This window comes from Salmo salar, chromosome 13 (assembly GCF_965601325.2).
Source record: "Salmo salar chromosome 13, fSalSal1, whole genome shotgun sequence".
In the NCBI taxonomy this organism is placed as follows: Eukaryota; Metazoa; Chordata; class Actinopteri; order Salmoniformes; family Salmonidae; genus Salmo; species Salmo salar.
The window spans coordinates 27,195,453-27,219,537 of NC_138303.1; the positions used below are offsets into that span (position 1 = coordinate 27,195,453).

General features: G+C 43.5%; 1 protein-coding gene across 1 annotated transcript; it reads left to right on the forward strand.

Moving 5' to 3' along the window:
• Positions 1–781: 781 nt before the first annotated feature.
• Positions 782–23,157, forward strand: LOC106566727 (RNA-binding protein 38). Its single transcript, XM_014135047.3, has 4 exons — positions 782–1,290; positions 9,146–9,269; positions 11,998–12,052; positions 19,795–23,157. Exons 1-4 carry the CDS (start codon positions 1,120–1,122, stop codon positions 20,183–20,185), a joined length of 741 nt encoding a protein of 246 aa, XP_013990522.1. The 5' UTR covers positions 782–1,119; the 3' UTR covers positions 20,186–23,157.
• Positions 23,158–24,085: the final 928 nt, after the last annotated feature.

The following is a 24,085-nucleotide window of genomic DNA, read 5'->3' on the forward strand; positions in this document are numbered from 1 at the left end:
TCTAAAAACCTGTTTTTGCTTTGTCATTATGGGGTATTATGTGTAGATTGACGAGGGGGCCGAAAAATGTAATCCATTTTAGAATTAGGCTGTAACGTAACAAAATGTTGATAAAGTCAAGGGGTCTGAATACTTTCCAAATGCACTGTACAGTATATGCACAAACTCTCCCAAACTGTTTCGGTTTGGAAGCATGCGGACATCTTTACAGTGGTCATCTCCAACCTATTCAAGCATAAGATGCATATGAGAGTCAGAATGCAAACCAAAATTCTATCGCTCTGAAATTAAAAACATGAACCAACTAAATGTGAGCCCCTCTGCCTTGCTTTGCCCCATTGTTTAGTAGACCTACTGAAGGTAAGAAGGCTTGATTAATGAGTTTGCCTCCACATGCCCTTTGCACAAAGAGAGTGAGACGAATACACGGTCACCTCAACATTAAAACCTTTCATCTTCAGTTTTTCCTGTGATTGGTCACCCCTGGTGCGCGCTTTTGTCTTTAACCACATCAATTTCCTCTCACCCCTATGCCCTATTGACCCTTTCACGTGCGCTGTCTCGAAACAAGACTTTTGCGCTTGTTGTGGCCCTTAAAAATGGAAAGTGAATGTGATGTTTTATGGTCAGCAACTCACTATGAATAAACCAGCCTCAGATATAGGTCAGACACTTCAAAACAAACGTTGACAGGGGGTGTCGCTAAACCTAGGACGCTCCGCTTATGTATTGGCCAAAATGGGAGTGGGCGTGTTTGAAACTCGCCTAGAAAATACTTCCCCCCCTACCTAAAATATACCGAAGGAGTAGGCAAGACACCTGTCAAGAAGACACTTAAATCCAGCCTGTTACAACGATAGCGCTGCTTGGATATAACTCAACGCATGGAATAAGGACCTAATTTTGCATCGATACAGACTGGACGAATCAAGCCTGATTGAGCGCTTGAGAAAAACCAATGCGCATTTAAAGCTTCCATCTCTCGAACGCCCATGTAGTTGTTTAGAACTTTGATATACCACCTATTGTGTTTTCCCCCATAGACGTTTAGGTTTTCCATTCCAACTCACTAGTGGACCAACGCTTTATCATCAATTTGTTAACAGAGATCTGGAGACAATGCATCCCACTATTCAGAAAGACACAACTTTCACTAAGATATTTGTCGGCGGTTTACCTTATCATACCAACGACGCATCCCTTCGAAAATACTTCGAGATGTTCGGGGATATTGACGAGGCAGTTGTGATAACGGACAGACAAACCGGGAAATCCCGAGGATACGGATTTGTAAGTGTAGTCTACTTCAGCTAACAAGACACTGTGCAATAGCTCCAAATTCAGCATAACCTTTCTTTTGACAGGACAGAGCGCTTGTCTGGCTGACTGTTGTTGTTTTCTGCTCATGCCATGTTTGGTATTGTACAGGAAGGGGTGAGGGTAAGGTAATGAAATGGGTGAGACGTGCGACAGACTGCCTGGCGATGTGTCAGTTATTTTGTTCCCTTTTGTGTCAACTCGGTGATATACTGTAGGCGAATGTAGATGAACTCGTATTACTTTCGTAACACATTTTATTTTGTTGCCACTTTTTATATTACAAAAATCCTATTAACAAACGTATTGCATTGTAACGAATGATGAAAGTGCATAAAAAAGACCGAAGGAGTAGGCAAGACACCTGTCAAGAAGAGACTTAAATCCAGCCTGTTACAGCGATAGCGCTGCTTGGATAAAATGTAAATGTAAAAACACCTACACACATTTCATTATCTACCACAGAATACTTTCATAACCTATTAGCCACCCTGAATACGGCCACTGTAATTCTAACCCATACACCTTGAATTGAGCCCATAAAGTGAGGCAACAGTTGCAGATGTTTTAGCAGGTAGGCTGGGCGCATTTCCTACACTACTGTAACCATTACGTTTCCTTTCCATTTTATTTTCTAACCTTTGTCCTGAATGGACATGTACATGTGCTGCTGACATTTCCGTGCTCATGTAATCCACAAAGCAAAGAGCATGGGTCTTAATTTGGTGTAACGCTAACACTTTGTTCAACTAACAAGTGTGTGTGGTTTTGCAGTCACATGTTTTAGCATGAGTAGATTATTCCTCAAAAAGCATAACATCAGTTATCTCCCAAGTCCTGAACAACCCCCTCCCCTTCCAAACACCCATTTTCTCTCTCTCTCTCTCTCTCTACACACACACACAATGAGTAACAACAGAAAATATATGTGCATAATGAATAAGAGCTGAAAGAATGTAAGATGGTCAAGTGAGAGGCTTTTATTTGCCCAGAAATATTTTTGCATTCATAGGCACGGAAGTGTATTTACTCAGTTCAAAACAGAATGGCTGAGGAGAGACCTAATGCAGCAAATGCATCAGTTACTTGGCCTGAAGGATCTCTCCCCCTTTTTCTTCCTATCTCCCTCTGTTTTCCCTCCTCCCTTTCTCTCCCTTCCTCTGGGGGAGGTTGTGTGTCAGCAGAATGCAGTCCCCCCTGGTCACAGAGGTGTGACATGTCAGTTGGTGCGCTGAGATAAGGCTGCAGTTCTATTTTGACTTCCACACACACACACAACCCCCCTCTGCCAAGCTGTGTGTGGTAATGAGAGGGGGGGTCAGTGAGAGAGATAAGAAGACAGATGAGAGCGATGAGGGGAGTTAAAGCAATGCATATTTTCCCTGCCTCCCTGTTCATACACATGTTGATGAGTTTAGCCAGCCAACCAGCGTGTGTTCTGTCTCTGGCCCAACCTGTACAGTCTGCCCATTTCACCCCTGACTTCCCATAACAGTCTAATTCCCCCAGCAGCCTCAATCAACCCATCCACATTACAGCCACTGTTAGCATAGACCCCCATAGTTTGTTGCCTTGAAATAAAAGCAGAAGAATAATGCCGTGACATCAATGCCCTATACTGTTTGGCAACTTGACTTGACTTGACTGTTACTAATATCATGTTTCAGTTCACCTTACCTCATTTATTAGCAGTTTGTGACTACTCTTTACTGTAATGGTTGCCATGGCGCCCAGTGGCAGCCTTGATAGTTTACTCCTGTGAATGTATCTATAGTTATTTGTTATAAGTGTTTTTTATGTGCATTATAAATATCAACTTTTTTTTTTTTTAAAGCTAATCAAGTACTGAATACAAAAACCTAGTTATCTTAACCAAAAACGTTAAACTACAAAAGATAGTAGCCTACTTCTCCAATCAACTAGCTAAGTGTTTAGATTCGAATACCAGCCTAGATCTTCCTCTCATCTCTCCTGGACCGAAGGCTGGTCCAAAGATTAAGAAATGGCAGCAACTTTCCTCCACTACACACAAGGATTCCTCAGACATTTTGAATAGATTAAAACAACCTTGTGCAAGGAGATCAATAACAGCCTTACGCAATACGGGATCTTCTGGAAAACATGAGGACGACAAGGCAGTAGGAAACTGATCAGCAAATGAATCTATTGTGTACACTTGCCAGTTCTGCAAGTGAGTGAACAGTTCTCAGGTAAATGACGTCACCCACTCCAAGACATATACAGTCAATACAGAGCGCAGTAGACAACCAAAATGTAATGACACTGTTTCCACCAATGACTCAACATGTTTTACACTCTGCAATCCTTAATAACAAAGTCTCCTCTTCTGTATGAGTTTATCTCTGATAATGACTTTGACAAGATCTGCCTCACTGAAACATGGCACAGCGAGGTAAACTTACCATCTTAATGAATCAGCTCTGCCTGAATACAAATACATTGAAAAGGCACATAGCCACGGTGGAGGCCTTGCTGTTTTATACAGACTGCTTTATTTTAAACCCACTGGCTGTTGCTGAGTTTCAGTCTTGAGTACTTTGCTCATAAATGTAAACAACCAAATCCTATCACTGTTATTCTTGTTTACCGCCCCCCCAAGATAACAACCTCTTTTTAGCTCTGAGTTTTCTGAACTAATAATCTCTTTATGCTCCACTCTCTCCAACATTGTAATTTTGGGAGACTGTTGACTCACCCAAGTGTTGACTCACCCATGTGCTCTATGGCTGCTGACTTCCTTAACTTGCTGGACTGTCTAAACCATGGATGGGCAACTGGCCGCCCACCCCCCCCCCCCCCCCTTTTTGAAGGCCCTCTGATCAATCCCACCCCTCCCCCACAAACAAAAAGTTTGGTTGTGCATCAGCAGTTTTCCTCTTGTTATGTCAGTCACTGATAGTCAGTCAATTAGCCCATGTCAGCTAAAATTTTGTAGATTGCTAAGTTAGTTTAGCGGCCAGCTATCTAAACGTGTTATCATGGTCAAATTACCGTACAGGGGGCCCCAATTTATATTGTTTGTCTCACTAAGATATCATATTCAAATTCAAAATATGTAGAATTGCAAGAAATTGTTTGTAAAACAACTAATTTCCCACTCTGCCCCATGGCAAAATGAGTAGAATTGCACAACATTAACTTTAAAAAATTGTGGATGTGGGTACGCAGACCAGCGAGCAACTGCAGCCCCTCATGAGTTCAGATTTTTTGTGGCCTCCACCCCCATCAAAGTTGCCCATCCCTTGTCTAAACCTTGTGCAATATGTAAATGTTCCCATCCACAACCATGGATACACATTGGACCTCATTATCACTGGCGATGTCCCTGCCACTGACTTGGATGTCATCGAGCTAGGCGTCTCTGAAATCAAGGCTGTGACACTGACTGCTCCAACTCCTCTCCACTCCCATTACATTCTGCAACCTGAGGAAACTTAACCCATCCCTCTTTCACCTTTGAGTCTGACTGCAGTGAGCTAGCCCTCGATGATATTGTCAATCTCTATAACCGCACTTTGAGTAATACCTTGAACATCCTTGCCTCTGAAAACACACGTGATGTAACATTCCAACACTCTCCTTGGTTCACTGATGAACTGCGCAGAATGAAGACTCCTAGCCGTAAGCTTGAGACATTGGAGGAAAGATGGTTTCACTGTCCAACTACTGGCCTATAAAGACCACCAGGCAAGCTACTCTGCTGCCTTAAAAGAAGCACAATCAGCCTTCTGCTCTGCCACAGTGGTTGTCGGTGACTTTTAAGATGAGGGAGGACGATAATGTTTTTAATGAGCATGGCCTTACTTCCATTACAGCGTATTGGATGACTTTCATTCACCCAACTCAATGTAACATCGATAGGTTTAGCCTACTACAGGATATTCACATTTTCCCTATACCCATCACGAGGTTGCTACAACTTAGCCTAAGAATTAAAGTTTACAGTGTAGATGCCAGGTCCAGAGAAACATTTTAGTAATTGAAGTGACACATTCAATACTGACTTGCACACTCTTGCCTTCATCTAGTTGATCTATGGCGTAATCATTAGTCCAATAGCTGCAAACAAGCATTTTTATCGGACAAATTCAGGTATGTTTATCCTCGTTTCGTTATGTTTGCTCCGTTTAAGAAATGTTTTTCAACAGAACCGGTGGAGTAAAAACGCCCCTGATCAAACACAGTTCACTTTCATAGTAGCCATATACAAACAGCATGATCATTTTGCTGGTTGTATAATTCCTTCTCGCATCTCTGCTCTCTCCTCTCACTTTTTTTTGCTTGTATACTTCAGTGCACAACACATCAGCTGTCTGTGACCAGGCGAAAAAACCTTTCCAAGACAAACCTTCACATCATTTACTGTATTATTGACTGTATGTTTGTTTTACTCCATGTGTAACTCTGTTGTTGTATGTGTCGAACTGCTTTGCTTTATCTTGGCCAGGTCGCAATTGTAAATGAGAACTTGTTCTCAACTTGCCTACCTGGTTAAATAAAGGTGAAAAATAAATCATAACTGCTAACCGCTAAACACAGCCTACATCATTGTCACCATATTAGCTAATGTCAAAGTCAACATAGCTACTTGAACTAGCACGCTAGTAAACCCACTACAATCATGCAGTACAGTCAGCAAACAGTTTGGCAGTTACACCGGCAGGCCCCGGTGGCAATACATTTATAAAACCAAAAGCTTACCTTGACATGGAAGAGTTCCAGTGTTGGATAGCCATAGCCAGCTAGCTAACATAGCATCCCTCTCTGTTTGAGCTGGGTATTTGAGTAGGCTAAACCAGCTAGCTGCATTTGCTAGCTAAGTGAAACTGACCTTTTTTTTAAAACAAAATATAGCTAGCTCCCTCTCTTGCTTCTCCTTCATTTTTAAAGAAATTAGTTTGTTCAAAACTGTTCAACTATTGTCTTTCTCTGAGTCAACTACTCACCACATTTTATACACTGCAGTGCTAGCTATAGCTGTAGCTTATGCTTTCAGTACTAGATTAATTCTCTGATCCTTTGATTGGGTGGACAACATGTCAGTTCATGCTGCAAGAGCTCTGATAGGTTGGAGGATGGCCTCCGGAAGTTGTCAAACTCATAATTACGGTGTAAGCCTATGAAAGGTTTTGTATTCAAGAGCTTCAAATTCCTCGGTGTCCACATCACTAAGGAATCATGGTCCACACACACCAACACAGTCGTGAAGAGGGCACGACAATGCCTCTTCTCCCTCGGGAGGCTGAAAAGATTTGGCATGGACCCTCGGATCCTCAAAGTTCTATAGCTGCACCATGAGAGCATCTTGACTGGCTGCACCACCGCTTGTTATGGCAACTGTTTGGCAGCCGACCGCAAGGCACTACAAAGGGTAGTGCGTACGGCTCAGTACATCACTGGGGCCAAGCTTCCTGCCATCCAGGACCTCTAAACCAGGCGGTGTCAGAGGAAGGCCCTCAAAATTGTCAAAGACTCCAGCCACCCAAGTCATTGACTGTTGTCTCTGCTACCGCACAGCATGCGGTACCGATGCACCATGTCTGGAACCAACAGGACCCTGAACAGCTTCTACCCCCAAGCCCTAAGACTGCTAAAGCTTCAATCACATCTGTCATCAGTTGTACAAGGTTTTCCAGTCTGGCTTCCGGCCCTTGCACAGCACAGAAACATCTCTAGTTAAAGTTTCCAATGACTGCTGATTCAGGATCTCCCAGCATCCTCCTCCTCTTAGATCTCAGTGTTGCTTTTGACACCGTGGAACACTTCATCCTCCTGCAGCGTTTCAGAGAACACACTGCTGGCTCTGGAACAGCTCTAAACTGGTTCTCCTCCTACCTCTCCAATAGGAAGTATTACATCCCTATTGGAGAGGCCAGATCGGAGGAGTCTGCAGTCACATCCGGTGTTTCACAGAGGTTAGTGCTGGGGCCTATCCTGTTTTTAATTTACATGCTCCCTCTCGGCCTAATCCGAAGAGATTGTAACATTATAACATCAACTTCCACTGCTACGCTGACGATACCCAGGTTTACATTAACAACCAACCGGACACCATCCCTGCCCTAGCAAAACTCAGCAGCTGCCTAGAGGACATCAGGGAATGGATGAAAGAGAACTTCCTCCAGTTGAAGAGTAGCAGGAATGAGGCTATGCTTATTTTGTCACCCAAGCAGGTCATCAGTGCTGGAAACATCTGCCCTACAATCAACAGCCAGGCCATCCACTTGTCCTCTGTCATCTCCAACCTAGGAGTCAATTTTAATCTTTGTCTGTCCTTCGATGCCCACATAAAACATAATTTTGCCATCTTAAAAACTTTGCCCAGGTCATACCATAATTTTCCCAGCCAGATGCAGAGAAACTCATCCACGCCTTAATCTTTGGCCATGGGCTGTTTGGGGGCCTCACAGCCAAATCACTAGATAGCCTCCAACTAATCCAGAAAAGTGCTGCCAGGGTCCTGATCATGACCAAGAGGTCAGACCACATCATCAAGATCCTGGCCTAACATCAGTGACCTCATCTCATTCAGCGAGCCACTTTGCAATCTCTGCTCCAGCCACTCTACTGCTTCAACTCCTCAAGACATGTCTCAGAACTATGGCATTCCGAGCCTTCTGTTCCCTGCTCCCTTGCCCCTATGGAATACTCTCCCTGACCATCTGAGAGCCTCTCCATCACTCAGAACCTTTAAAACGGGCCTTAAAATCCACTTCTGCAGAATGCCTTTTTCATAGTCCTAGTCCCAATCTAAAATGTATACTGAACAAAAATATAAATGCAACAATTTCAAAGATTTTATTGAGTTACATAGTTTAAATAAGGAAATTTGTCAATTTGAAATAAAAGCCCTAATCTATGGATTTCACATGACTGGGCAGGGGTGCTGAAATGAACATGTGATAGCTCTGGTGGACATTCCTACAGTCAGCAAGCCAATTGCACGCTCCCTCAACTTCAGATATCCGTGACGTGTTTTATGACAAAATGTCAAATTTTTAGTGGCTTTTTATTGTCTCAAACACAAGGTGCACCTGTGTAATGATCATGCTGTTTAATCAGCTTCTTGATATGCCACACCTGTCAGGTGGATGGATTATCCTGGCAAAGGAGAAATGCTCACTAACAGGGATGTAAACACATTTTTGTACAAATTTGGAGAGAAATTAGCTTTTTGTGCATATGAAACATTTCTGCAATCTTTTATTTCAGCTCATGAAACATGGGACCAACACTTTACATGTGTTTACATTTTTGTTAAGTATATTTAGCACCTAACCCACTTGCTATTTTACCTGCCTTGATTCTAAATGTATGTCGTCTTTCTTGTATATACATAATGTTTTTCTCAGTAGAGCTTTGAGAACTCTGTAATGAAAAGCGCTATACAAATTAATTGTATTACTAATAATGTAATATATATTGTAATAGATGCGGTCACAGGTGTGTGTGTGTGTGTGCGAGAAAGACACTGAAGACACTGTGTTTTGATGTACCATGTTGTTGATGGCTCTTATTTAGCATCCCGTTGTTAGTAAAATAATAATATAATTGAAAGAACCCCTCCCTGCACTCCCAGACACCCACCATTTCCTGTGATAGGTCAGTATGCTAGGTCATAATGTCACACATTGTTAAAAGCACACAGGAACTTTCTATCTATATGGATCCAGGACTAGTGCTCAAACATAATAGGGAATACAGGAATGTATTGGTGAGATACATGTTAAGGGATAAGTATTTTATAAAATCGATATTGGTCACTTCCTGACTTGTAAATCTGTGTGTTCCTTCCTCTTCCTGTCAGGTGACTATGATGGACAGGGGGGCGGCAGAACGGGCATGTAAAGACCCCAACCCCATCGTCGACGGTAGGAAGGCTAACGTCAACCTGGCCTACCTGGGAGCCAAGCCCCGCAGCCCACAGACAGGTGAGTCATGCGCACACACACATACAGAGACCAACCCCACGCATACACAGACACAGACACACACACTACACAAACATGTGAGCAGATGGCACGCGAATACACACTCTCAGCTGACGACTATTATAGCTATATTCCTCTATATTATATGGTACACACACCACACATTTGATGGCAGACCCAGCTGTGGTCAGGCACAGTGTGACTGTACAGTGTGAACCTCCAGCCTACATCTGCGCCCCTTCAGACTACACACATACAGCAAACCACCTGTCACTCTGTGGAGTCTATGGGAAAATGTAGGGCTCAAAAGTAATGCACTACTGTAAAGAGAATAGGGTGACATTTTAGATGTAGCATATGTGTGACCGACGCACAGTAGCGACAACTGTAGTATACTGTATCTCGATGATGGGCTGTTGTTGCTTTGTTACACGCCAAGCATGCAGTTGATATGTTATGATGAGTGTACAAAACATTAGGAACCCCTGCTCTTTCCATGACATAGACGGACCAGTTGAATCTAGGTGAAAGCTATGATCCCTTATTGATGTCACTTGTTAAATCTACTTAAAATCAGTGTAGAAGAAGGGGAGGATACAGGTTAAAGAAGGGTTTTTAAGCCTTGAGATAATTGAGACATGGATTGTCTATGTGTGCCATTCAGAGGGTGAATGGGCAAGACAAAACGATTTAAGTGCTTTTGAACGGGGTATGGTAGTAGGTGCCAGCCGCACCGGTTTGAGTGTGCCAAGAACTGCAATGCAGCTGGATTTTTCACGCTAAACAGTTTCCTGTGTGTATCAAGAATGGTCCACCACCCAAAGGACATCCAGCCAACTTGACTGTGGGAAGCATTGGAGTCAACGTGGGCCAGCATCCCTGTGGAACTGTTTATGAGAGAGAGGAAGGGAGAGGGAGAAATAAACAGATCTGTCTCTTCCTTGTTCTGTGTGACTCCCCTCACCCAGGGAGTCATGATAAACACAACAGGAGAGAATGACCAAGGGGTGTGGGTGTGTGTGAAGAGTTACAGGAACATTAAGTGTTAGTGAGAAAAAGGAGGGGATTGAGAGGGAGGGAGGCAGGGATAGAAGGAAGGATGTCAGATAAACATTTTCACAAATTCTGCAATTTTTCACCTTCATAATAAAGGCTTGACACTTTATTTTTGTTAGAACATCGTCTCTGGTATTACTTATAATTTATTTAGTGTTTACACTTCCACTTTTCAGAAAGATTATATTTATAATAATAATAACCCTAATTGTTCTTGATATCTGTGTTATTATACTATTATTATAATAATAAGTAATGTTATAATTAGTAGGCTTAGTATAGCAGCCTTGTGTAACCACCACTGAGCTGTAGGCCAAAGAGCACATCCTGTTTAGTCTTAATACAATAACTTACTTAGGTCTATATTTCAATACTTATATTGGCTACTGTATCAATCAATCATTCATTCGTTGATATGAAATGCAATCAAGCATTTTCGTTTTAAAATAAAGCGACCCTTGAATAAATAAACTGTTTCATTTCAGAAATTACATTCACGAATGAATGAGACTGTTTTTAGTCTATGCTATAATTAATTTTGGGGTGACAGGTAGCCTAGTGGTTACAGCGTTGGGCCAGTAACCGAAAGGTTGCTGGATCGAATCCCTGAGCTGACAAGGTCAAAATATGTCGTTCTGCCCCTGTAGGCCGTCAATGTTAATAAGAATTTGTTCTTAACTGACTTGCTTAGTTAAATGTAAAAACCTTTTTTTTTAAAGGCTTTACAAAAAAAACATTAAAATAAACTCTCTGATACACTTATAGTTTATTTAGTGTTGTTTACATTGTTCCAAACAGTCATAAAAATGATATTGTAATCTAACAGCACCTGCTTGGCACATGCATTGAGTATGAACGCAGAGCTTGTTCCTAAACTTCTTTTTCTTGATCGCCAATATTTTCAACAACTAGTCAAATTCATTCCACACACCCGACTTCCCCTTTACCTCCCCCGTTTCGAGTTTATTTGTAACATCCTCTGCATCTATTTTGCTGTCACATGCATTGAGTTTATAACCAATTTATTGATGTGATTAGGATATGCAATAAGTCAGGCCCTATTGGCCACGTGCATGCGATGCATACATGTGTACTTAAAGAGAGCAAGGGTTGAGGGAATAGGGAATGTTTATCCTAAGCAAATGAGGGATTTTGGTAACATGACTTTTCAGTCAGAAACAACGGGTGCTAGTCAGTCACTCACTGTCATTTTTTTAACACGGAGCAGCAAGTCTGTGCACAATCAAATCAATTGCGGTCATACTCCCTCTAGCAATTTGTGTGTCTTAATTATTTAATTTAACAGTGCGCTTAAAGCATCAGACAAGCTCAGTGCATAAAGTTGATTTGATTAAAACCCATAGGATGTGTCTATATAGAGCGAATGTGTCAGTGCATGTGTGTTGTTTCTCATGTGTCCCTGTAGATTCACTGTTTCCCTTGTTTAAAAAATGCCAAAGTCTGTTCAACTTACCGAGGGAGTGAGGGAAAGAGGGAGGGACAGAGAGATGAAAAGTAAGAGTGGTAGGAACTCTTCCTCCAGGAACACTCTGTCCACTATGCAGGCTCTGTCTGTCTGTCCTGCCTTTAGCTCAGATGTCCCTAGCTGTCTTCTCTCTCTTCAGTATCTGATGGTCTCTGACCCTGCCATGTTTTATCTGTTCTCTCTCAGGTTTCTCCATCAGAGTGCAGCAGGTCCACCCCGCCCTGATCCAGAGGCAGTATGGGTAAGGAGCAACCAATGGACACATTAGAGCGGATACATTTGGTCAAGTCGGTGACCACTGTTGGTCACTGCCTTTTAAAGTGTGTTGCATTATGATTATAAAAATTGTCTGTCTTGTGATCAAATGTCATACAGTTTTTGATGAAGTTGCCGCAGTTGCTTCTCACCAACTGCACCATGCAGCCATCACCTGCATTGTGGGAGGCACTATTTGTCAACCAATCATTAGGGTGTTTTTGTTTAACCCACTTAAACGTGGCCAAAGATATAACTGAAACAGGAACCAACTTTGCCACGATTCTAAAGTTTCAGGGCATACAAATGAAAATGATGTTTGAGACCTCTAATCAATTAATTGTATACACATTATGTTTGTGAGTGTGTGATATGGGGGTAGAGAGAAGTTTATTTCTACATTTCTACAGAAAAACATTTGTATACAATAGCAGCTAGCTATGTTATAATAATTTGGTGGGTGATTATTATATTTGTCCTATCGACAGATTTTTTTCACCTTGACTCGAGACTTGAAACAATCAACCTTTCGGTTACTGGCCCAATGCTCTAACGACTAGGCTACCTGTCACCCTACACTAAACCTTGCTGTTGGAAAACAAGCAACCTTTCGGTTACTGGCCCAATGCTCTAACACCTGCCATGTTGATCTGAGCCTTGCTGTTTGAAAACCACTACAGTGTCCCACTTTCGGCTGTCGCAGATGCACCTCCCCCGACTTCACTCACGATTTTTGTCTATAGTCTGCTTTAAGCTTACTGCTTGAATGCACTCAGTGTCTTACTGTCTGTCATTACTTTCCCTTATCTGTTCTCTTCATCTCTTTCTCCCATCTCCTCTGTTACGAATGCCATACACAGTCTTTTCTGTTGCCTATTTCTCCTTCTGGTCACCTGTCTGTCCCTCTTTCTGTCTGTGTCTAACGTGAGATGCCTGGGCTTCCGAGGCTAATCTTTGTCTGTCTAGTTGTGTGTTCATCCCTTCGTTGTAACTGGCTGTCTCATGCAGTCTGAGAATGACCCTTCCCTCAGCCAGCTGTGCTACCGTCAGTTACATGATGTCAGTGAGAATACCCAGATTCCTGCCTGCTTCACTTAACTGGCTGGCCTGCTGCTGTTGCCTAACATGGCTACATTTGGACATGGGGATATTCTTAGCCTGCTTATGGCTCTCTTTCTCTCCCCCCCTGTATCTTTCCTTCATTTCTCTTTCTTTCTTTCTCTCTCTCTCTCTCTCCCCCCTCTGTATCTTTCCTTCATCTCTCTTTCTTTCTTTCTCCCCCATGTATCTTTCTTTCTTTCTCCCCCCTGTATCTTTCTTTCTTTCTCCCCCCCTCTGTATCTTTCCTTCATCTCTCTCTCTCTCTCTCTCTCTCTCTCTCTCTCTCTCTCTCTCTCGCTCTCTCTCTCTTTCCCTCCCCCTCTGCATCTTTCCTTCATATCCCCCCCTGTATCTTTCCTTCATATCTCTCCCTCTCTGTGTTTGTTTGTGCTTGTGTTTATGTGAGGAAGAGCACTGTTGACACATACTCCCTGTTGAAACCCTGTTTCAAGCAACTCACTCTCATGCTGATCAGTGTCAGCAGTCTGGTTCTGAATATTCAGTACCAAAGTTATTGCAGTGATCTACTTCGCAACTGAAGCCTGCTAACTCACTCTGTTTAACCCAGAAACAAAACATTTCTGACATCTGATTGGTCAGAAGTGAGATGACCAGAGCTGTCCATGTCTCCTGATGAGTGCTATACTATATTAGGCTAAATGACCATTTTCCTATTCTGTGAGGCCGGTCTGGTTGGGCTATGTGTTCTGTAGACTAGAGCAGTATCCGAGATTGTGATAGGCCCTTCATGCCTCACAGGGCTATTAATATTGCAGCCACCAGCCTTCAATTATTGAATGATATATTGAGTGATAAGGGAATTGAGGCTGACCCAGATGAGCCTCTGAATGAATGATGGCAGTTCTCGTTCAGAGAACCAATGGACAATTAAAGCACAAGTTCTCCATCTCCTCTACTGGGTTTGATCATGATAATATCACTGTCTGCCACCACAATGAAAATGACTTGCTCTTTCTTCATCTTCTGTGGAAGTCACTAGGTATAGAGTGTTCAACTTGCCACTCAGTTGGTTGAGCATGGCACTTGCACTGCCAGGGTTTTGGGTTCGATTCCCACGGGGGACCAGTACGAAAATGTATGCACTCACTACTGTGTCGCTCTGGAAAAGAGCATCTGCTAAATGACTAAAATGTAAAAAAGAGATTGATCTATATTCATGAAGCCTTGACTATCCTGTCAAAACACACGTCCAAAAAACACACCCAAACTCATAATTCTGGCAGTAAGTAAGCACCATTATCTCAACTAATACTGTCATACTCCTCCTGCGGGGAGTTCCTCCTTCTTATTAAGCCCTGCTCAGCTTCTCCAGGGGCTTTCCTGGCCTGGGGTTTACATATGTTCCTGTGTGTCTGTCTGTCAGGTGTTTAAGTGAAGAGGGGACTAAGTACTAATGCTAGGAGTGGCCGTAAAGAGGGGTGTGTGCTTGTCAAGTGGGAGTTCAGGATGGGGTCCAGTGCCCGTGGCTGCCCTCTCTCTGTCTCTAGGGCCCATGAGACACCCTCTGTTCCAGCTAACTGGCAGGGTGCTGACAGAGAAGTGAGATTTAGAACTTTATTCAAATTCAGTTCTTTTTTTGAAGTAGGAGGCAGGTCAGGTGTGGTGTTTTTAAGGGCTGGGGTGTGTTTCCTGTTGAAACACAGAGACAGGGTAGAGGGGGGGGGGATCAGTCACTGCACACACCTGTTTGGGGGAACAGACAGGACAGGATGTGGGGGTGTGTGTGCATGCATTGAAAGTAGAGTTGTCCTTTGCTGATTTGGCAGTGTTAGAATGACTCAAACTGAGCCTCGCTGGTAAACATCCTATCATCCTCCCACACTCTTTCTCTCTCTTTGCAGTCTCCTAATTCCCTTACCTTTTCCTCCCTTACTCTCTCTTTCTTGCTCTTTCTCTCTCTCTCTTCTCTGCCTGTATTTTACCCTTTATATCCTCTAACCCTCTTCCATCCCCTCTGTTGGGTATTGGGGAAAAACCAAACTGTTTTCCCTAAGGTATTTTTTTTCTGCTTCCCAGGGACCAAATTAGACGAAGCTCACCACTAAAATAGCCAATTCTAAAAATCGAATTATCACAATCCCTCTGAAAGGCATTGACATTTGCAAACATCTGATCATGCACACATCTCCCATTGTGTGGTATTATTTTACAAGGATCCTGATTCACATATTATGTGTGCTTGATGGAACTCTTTACATACAGTATACAGGGGCATCTTAGTTGGCTAATACTATGCTAAAGCTAGCACTGCTCGAAAGATGAGTGTCCAATGCCGTGTCAGTCATTCACTGCTGCCGGCCTCTCTCTCTCTCTCTCTCGCTGTTTCTCTCTCTCTCTCGCCCTGACACCCACCTCCCAACACATGACCTTTTGTGTCACCAGAACTATTAAAAGCTGCAGCATCCTAAGGCATGATAGATATGATGGGTGATCCTTCACCTCTTCTTGCTATCTCTCCATCCTTCCCTCTTTCTCTCTCTCTCTCCCACTCACTACAGCCTTGGCTAGTTGAAATGGACAGTAGGAGAGAGAGAGTGGAGAGCTCAGTCAGGTTCTTCTTCTCTCATGGGTCTGTTAGTGAATATTGTACACCGACGCTGCCAGCTGCACCAATCAATCCTGTCTTGCTGCCCTCCCTCTCTCCTGCATCTGTATGTGTGGGGTTGTGAATACGTTTACTGTACGTGCATGTGTGGGGTTGTGAATACGTTTACAGTACGTGTATGTGTGGGGTTGTGAATACGTTTACAGTTCCGTGTATGTGTGGAGTTGTGAATACGTTTACAGTACGTGTATGTGTGGGGTTGTGAATACGTTTACTGTACGTGTATGTGTGGGGTTGTGAATACGTTTACTGTACGTGTATGTGTGGGGTTGTGAATACGTTTACAGTACGTGTGGGGTTGTGAATACATTTACAGTACGTGTATGTGTGGGGTTGTGAATACGTTTACAGTACGTGTATGTGTGGGGTTGTGAATACGTTTACAGTACGTGTATGTGTGGGGTTGTGAATACGTTTACTGTACGTGTATGTGTGGGGTTGTGAATACGTTTACTGTACGTGTATGTGTGGGGTTGTGAATACGTTTACAGTACGTGTATGTGTGGGGTTGTGAATACGTTTACAGTACGTGTATGTGTGGGGTTGTGAATACGTTTACAGTACGTGTATGTGTGGGGTTGTGAATACGTTTACTGTACGTGTATGTGTGGGGTTGTGAATACGTTTACTGTACGTGTATGTGTGGGGTTGTGAATACGTTTACTGTACGTGTATGTGTGGGGTTGTGAATACGTTTACTGTACGTGTATGTGTGGGGTTGTGAATACGTTTACTGTACGTGTATGTGTGGGGTTGTGAATACGTTTACAGTATGTGTATGTGTGGGGTTGTGAATACGTTTACAGTACGTGTATGTGTGGGGTTGTGAATACGTTTACAGTACGTGTATGTGTGGGGTTGTGAATACGTTTACAGTACGTGTATGTGTGGGGTTGTGAATACGTTTACAGTACGTGTATGTGTGTATATTTGTGCATTGTCTGCTGTAGGTGTGTGGTGTTTTTACAGTTTTTTATTTGTGTATGCCACTTTGTGTGTGTGTCTGCCACTGAGGACGTGAGTCAAGGGGAGCTAGGAGGCGAGGGGAGGCCTAGCTCCCTCTCATAGATTGCCACTGTCACATTGGATCCATCAGTCTGATGCACAGGGCAGAGCAGGCCAGCAGCACAACACAGACGGACGGACGAGACTTGTAATTCCAGTGTGTGAGGCAGTTGTTTTTTGGTCCTTTTGTCAGTAGTGTATGCGTGCAACCCATTAAACTCTGTTTCTGTCACGTCCTGGCCAGTATAAGGGTTAATTGTCATTTTAGTTTGGTCAGGACGTGGCAGAGGGTATTTGTTTTATGTGGTTCAGGGTGGTGTGTTAGTTAGGAGGGCGTTTGATTTATTATTTCCGGGTTTTGAGTTATGGTCTATGTTGATGTATTTCTATGTGTAGTCTGGTTGATCTGTTTCTATGTTGAGTTAATTGGGGTGGACTTCCAATTGAAGGCAGCTGTGTGGTGTTGCCTTTGATTGGAAGTCCTATATTAGTTGGGTGTGTTTGTCTGTGTATTTGTGGGAGATTGTTTAGTGTGTGTAAACCTAACAGGACTGTCAGTGTATCGTGCGTTCGTTTTTGTTATTTTGTATGTTCATTTTGGAAGTTATTAAAAGTTCAAAATGAACCATCTCAACTCTGCTGCATATTGGTCATCTTTTTCCGACGATGATTTCGCCATATCGTCCTCCGACGAAGAAATCCCTGACAGTTTCTCCCTCTGTGTTTTGGGGTAAGCAACTCTGAGCCCTCGTTAGTGCTCTTAACTGCTGATCTGGAGACAGTCTCAGCCATTAGGTTATTATTGGGTAAAGAAAGAATAAGGTCATGGATTTGGACAGGCCAAGCTGGTCCAGAGACCGTTATTATTTCAAATGTTGGATATAGGCCACCTCTTGTTCTGTCACTTCTTGCTCAACAGCTTTGATCTATTTTTGCAGCTGTCAGTGGAACTGAAGCAGGTTACGTTTATAAATGGGCAGCCTAAGGCAAGGTGAATTGTGGGTAGACAACAGTGTTGTATGTACCCTTTAATTACAATGGCTCAGAATCATACTGATGCTGTAGTGTGTACTATGATGTTTACTATTATTAGAAGAAAAAAATTACCAGTATTTTACCAGGTAAGTTAACTGAGAACACATGATTGCGCCGGAGGGGATGGCTGCCCTCTTATCGGCTCTTATTAACCATTTTGTTTTTTTGTTGTGTTGTTCGTAACTTGTTTTGTACATAATGTTGCTGCTACCGTCTCTTATGACCGAAAAGAGCTTCTGGACATCAGAACTGTGATTACTCATCTCAGATTAGACTAAGAGTTTTTCTTCAATGAGTCAGACGGGAGGGATATACTACAGACAACCGACCAGGCCCAGATCCCTGTCATTTGCTGGAGAAGGAAATGGAGATCAGGGTGCCTTGTGAGGATCAGGTGACAAGTGCCTAATCTACCTTTGCCTTCCATCCTGCTAGCTAACGTTCAATCGCGGTAAAATAAATGGGACGAACTGAAAGCACGTATATCCTGCCAACGGGACATTTAAATGTAAACAACAGCTGGAGCACAATATCTAAGGAAGTCTTGAGGTTTTGCTCACCTGAGGTAGAGTATCTCGTGATAAGCTGTAGACCACACTATCTACCTAGAGTTTTCATCTGTATTTTTCGTAGCTGTCTACATACCGCCTCGGACCGATGCTGGCACTAAAACCGCACTCAATGAGCTGTATACCGCCATAAGCAAACAGGAAAATGCTCATCCAGAGGCGGCACTCCTAGTGGCCAGGGACTTTAATGCAGGGAAACTTAAATCAGTTTTACCTTATTTCTATCAGCATGTTAAATATGCAGCAAGAGGGAAAATTATTCTAGACCACCTTTACTCCACACACAGAGACGCGTACAAAGGTCCCCCTCCTTTTGGCAAATCTGACTATAATTCTATCCTCCTAATTCCTGCTTACAAGCAAATATTTAAGCAGGAAGCACCAGTGACTCGGTCCACAAAAAAAAGTGGTCAGATGAAGCAGATGCTAAACTCCGACGAACCATCGAATAGGCAAAGCATCAATACAGGACTAAGATCGACTCGTACTGCACCGGCTCCCACACTCATCGGATGTGGCAGGGCTTGCAAACTATTACAGACTACAAAGGGATGCACAGCCGAGAGCTGCCCAGTGACACGAGCCTACCAGACAAGCTAAATAACTTCTATGCTCGCTTCGAGGCAAGTAACACTGAAACATGCATGAGAGGATCAGCTGTTCTGGACGACTGTGTGATCACGCTCTCCGCAGCCGATGTAAGACCTTTAAACAGGTCAACATACACAAGGCCACAGGGCCAGACGGATTACCAGGACGTGTACTCCGAGCATGCGCTGACCAACTGACATTTTCAACCTCTCCCTGTCTGAGTCTGCAATGCCAACATATTTCAAGCAGACCACCATAGTCCCTGTGCTTCCAGCTTTCATTTTTCTCCCATCCAGGGACCGACCAGGCCCAACCCTGCTTAGCTTCAGAGGGAAGCCAGCAGTGGGATACTGTGTGGGCGGGCGTAGGTTTTTGACATTCTCTCATGGCTATGATAATTAATCGTACACCAATGACTGAGTGGTTGCAGTGATTGTGATAATTATGATGGGGGGTGGTTTCTGTCCTCTCAGGGGGTCAAGTTGAGTGTTTTGAAAGGGTGGTGAGTGATATTGTGGATGTGTGCATAACTCTCCTATACGGTAGGTTGGTCTGTCCCTGTTTTTGGCCTTAAGTCCATGTAAAATGTGGGTATACAATAGTGCTGTATGTCCCCTGTAATTATATTGGTGTGGTATATAATCCACAGATACTGTAAATAAACTGTCTATTTTGTGTATGTGCCTTTTTCTCCACGATGGCTGAGCCCTCTGTGCCGTTAGGCGTGTGCGTGCACGCTAATGTATAACTGTATACTAAACACTAATGTATTGCTATCTTTCTGTCCTTCTGTCTCTTCAGATTTTCCCAGCAGTGTATGTACCCCCAGGCCTTCCTCCAGCCCAGTCTGGTGCTCCAGTCCCACCTCAGCCCCTCTCAGGCCTCCCTCAATCCATATCTAGACTACAGCTCAGCCTATGCCCCCTACACCACCTCCACTGGCCTGGAGCATTACCCCTACACCCCCTCCCCCTCGCTCTCCGCCAGCTACCTCAGCTACCCCTACACCCCCTCCCCCTCACCCTCCACAAGCTACCTCAGCTACCGCTACTCCCCCGCCACACAAGGTCCCACCATTTCCGCCCCCCTTACCCCGCCTGTCCACCCCTCCCTCAACCCCTTTGCTGGCCTCTCTGTCCCCCCTGCTGCCTACCTCCAATACCCCCTCCACCAGCCTGACCACATGCTGTGAGGGTGGACCTGGGAGAAGGAGGTGTGGTGATGTGGGATGAGGATGACCAAAGGGGGTCACTGATGACAACATGAATGGAGACTTGGAACAGGAGGATTATTGCGCTATGACCTGCGACATCATCAGTATGAGACTCCCGACAGCCGATGAGAGAGTGGGTTCTGAATCCAAAGGGCTTTGTCAAAACAAAACACACTGGGACGTCTTCCTGTTTTTCTATTAGGGTTATTATCCATTGTTGTCGTAGTTGTTACTATGCTACTATTGCTGTTGTTGCCAATGTTTATACGAATGTTTTTAGCTAATGATGGAAGTAAGAGCTATCCCTGTGTCCAATGCCAAACATGATGGAGTCAATGGAACATGAGAACTGAAAGAGGGGAATTATTGATTCTGGATCAACCTAGATCCTTGCACTCCTCCTTACCCATACAGAACACCCACCTCGTACACCAAGCCAAGGCTAGCCCTTCAACGTAGTGGATGGGGCTTGAAGGTTGGGCAAAGGTAGCCATTATATTTAACTAGATGCTCCGCCTCTCTCTTCTGGAAGTTGTACTGAACCTTTCACTAGCGAGGTGAGAGAGAGAGAAAGAGAGAAAGCATCCTCTTCTGGACATTTCTTCAGGAATACCTTTCTCTACGTGGCCTTATAGCCTCTCTGTTTCCATGTCCTCCATGAGTGCAAGTAAGTTATTGCAGATTGAGAGTCACACTTTCACTGAATATGCAATTATTATTCTGATGGAGTATGGGATGAATATTTATAAGATAGGCAACATTGTAACATGCTTTTTATATCAATGTTACTCTAACATAATCATGTCAAGGCAGATTTTTGTACAGAAGGTATTTCCATATTCATGTTTATCCTCAGAGACCTGCAGCAGCTGGGGTAACTGACTATCTCAGTATTGTTTCAAGTGGGCAGAGGCAGAGACTACAGGCTAATGGAGGATGTATGATCTGGTTGTGGAATACTAATGTAATGTTTTAATGATACAAGTGTTGTCCTTCAGGTGAGTTGATCTCTGCTAGAACCTGACTGATGCTATGGGCTAGACTCATGTATGTGTACAGTCGTGGCCAAAAGTTTTGAGAATAACACAAATATGAATGTTCACAAAGTCTGCTGCCTCAGTGTCTTTAGATATTTTTGTCAGATGTTACTATGGAATACTGAAGTAAAATTACAAGCATTTCATAAGTGTCAAAGGCTTTTATTGACAATTACATAAAGTTGATGCAGAGTCAATATTTGCAGTGTTGGCCCTTCTTTTTCAAGACCTCTGCAATCTGCCCTGGCATGCTTTCAATTAACTTCTGGGCCACATCCTGACTGATGGCAGCCCATTCTTGCATAATCAATGCTTGGAGTTTGTCAGAATTTGTGGGTTTTTGTTTGTCCACTGGCCTCTTGAGGCTTGACCACAAGTTCTCAATGGGATTAAGGTCTGAGGAGTTTCCTGGCCATGGACCCAAAATATCGATGTGTTGTTCCCGGAGCCACTAAGTTATCACTTTTGCCTTATGGCAAGGTGCTTCATCATGCTGGAAAAGGCATTGTTCGTCACCAAACTGCTCCTGGATGGTTGGGAGAAGTTGTTCTCGGAGGATGTGTTGGTACCATTCTTTATTCATGGCTGTGTTCTTAGGCAAAATTGTGAGTGAGCCCACTCCCTTGGCTGAGAAGCAACCCCACACATGAATGGTCTCAGGATGCTTTACTGTTGGCATGACACAGGACTGATGGTAGCGCTCACCTTGTCTTCTCCGGACAAGCTTTTTTCCGGATGCCCCAAACAATCGGAAAGGGGATTCAACAGAGAAAATGACTTTACCCCAGTCCTCAGCAGTCCAATCCCTGTACCTTCTGCAGAATATCAGTCTGTCCCTGATGTTTTTCCTGGAGAGAAGTGGCTTCTTTGCTGCCCTTCTTGACACCAGGCCATCCTCCAAAAGTCTTCACCTCACTGTGCGTGCAGATGCACTCACACCTGCCTGCTGCCATTCCTGAGCAAGCTCTGTACTGGTGGTGCCCCGATCCCGCAGCTGAATCAACTTTAGGAGACGGTCCTGGTGCTTGCTGGACTTTCTTGGGCGCCCTGAAGCCTTCTTCACAACAATTGATCTGCTCTCCTTGAAGTTCTTGATGATGCGATTAAATGGTTGATTTAGGTGCAATCTTACTGGCAGCAATATCCTTGCCTGTGAAGCCCTTTTTGTGCAAAGCAATAATGACGGCACGTGTTTCCTTGCAGGTAACCATGGTTGACAGAGGAAGAACAATGATTCCAAGCATCACCCTCCTTTTGAAGCTTCCAGTCTGTTATTTGAACTCAATCAGCATGACTGAGTGATCTCCAGCCTTGTCCTCATCAACACTCACACCTGTGTTAACGAGAGAATCACTGACATGATGTCAGCTGGTCCTTTTATGGCAGGGCTGAAATGCAGTGGAAATGTTTTTTGGGGATTCAGTTCATTTGCATGGCAAAGAGGGACTTTGCAATTAATTGCAATTCATCTGATCACTCTAAATAACATTCTGGAGTATATGCAAATTGCCATCATACAAACAGAGGCAGCAGACTTTGTGAAAATTAATATTTGTGTCATTCTCAAAACTTTTGGCCATGACGTCAAATGTATACATGCGTGACTAAGTCGCTTTGGATAAAAGCGGCAGCTAAATGGCATATATGTATGTGTGATACAGTATTTGTCTGTGTGTGAGTGCGTGTCAGTGTATGAGTCGTGTGTTTTGGTTAGGCACGTGTCATCCCCCGGCCCCCATTGTAAGCCATTGTGCGAGTCAGTGTTGTGCCATCGTCTCTGAGCCAACTGCAGTTTAGGGTACAGAGCTGCTCCTGGAATCTCTATGTGCGGTACCACCTTATTTCCATGTACAATGAAGCCATACAACCACAACAGAAATATGTATAATAAAAATAATTTGTTATTACACAAAGTCACATGTTTGTTTTTTGCAAACCAAAATGCCATGACGTGTATGTTTAAGTGTTGGTCTGCGTGCTCTGGTACATTCAGATGATGATGTGTACATTATGTGCGTGTGTGTGGACACTGGAACATTTGTTTATTGTTCTGGTGAACCCTGCCCATGAGTTGTTTAGCCACGGATCATCAAGTCTACTGTGGTTCTGCTATGTGTGACACAAAGATCGATAGAGAACTCATCTTTATATCTATGCCGTTATAGCGTCTGTGACAGCATGGGCAGCGCCATTGAGGCTTCAACCCATAGGAATCCCCACCTAGTTGACTGCTTTGACTACTTTAAAATGGAGGAAGCATGGTGGAAGCTGCCCATGCTGAAACAGCCTTTTACCATGAGATGCCTCTGTCATTCATGGTGTGACACAACTCAGCAGCCAGAAACGTATGGAGCATCACCTTGTGGTCATTCCCATTTACTGCAATCCGATGCAACAACCAAAGCAGGGCACTGATTGCCATGCTAGTATAATTTTTGTATTTATTTTTATTTCACCTTTATTTAACCAGGTAGGCTAGTTGAGAACAAGTTCTCATTTACAACTGCGACCTGGCCAAGAATAAAGCAAAGCAGTTCGACACACAACACAGAGTTACACATGGAATAAACAAACATACAGTCAATAATACAGTAGAAAAAAGTCTATATACAGTGTGTGCAAATGAGGTAAGATAAGGGAGGTAAGGCAAAAAATAGGCCATGGTGGCGAAGTAATTACAATATACCAATAAAACACTGGAGTGATTGATGTGCAGAAGATGAATGTGCAAGTAGAGATATTGGGGTGCAAAGGAGCAAGATAAATAAATACAGTATGTGGATGAAGTAGTTGGATGGGCTTTTTACAGATGGGCTATGTACAGGTGCAGTGATCTGTGAGC

Bases quoted from the DNA above. Each gene is read 5' to 3' on its own strand.
- LOC106566727 (XM_014135047.3), top strand. From the start codon at position 1,120: ATGCATCCCACTATTCAGAAAGACACAACTTTCACTAAGATATTTGTC. The intron at 1,291-9,145 runs GTAAGTGTAGTC...TCTTCCTGTCAG, and splicing joins AATCCCGAGGATACGGATTT to GTGACTATGATGGACAGGGG. The intron at 12,053-19,794 runs GTAAGGAGCAAC...CTGTCTCTTCAG, and splicing joins CTGATCCAGAGGCAGTATGG to ATTTTCCCAGCAGTGTATGT.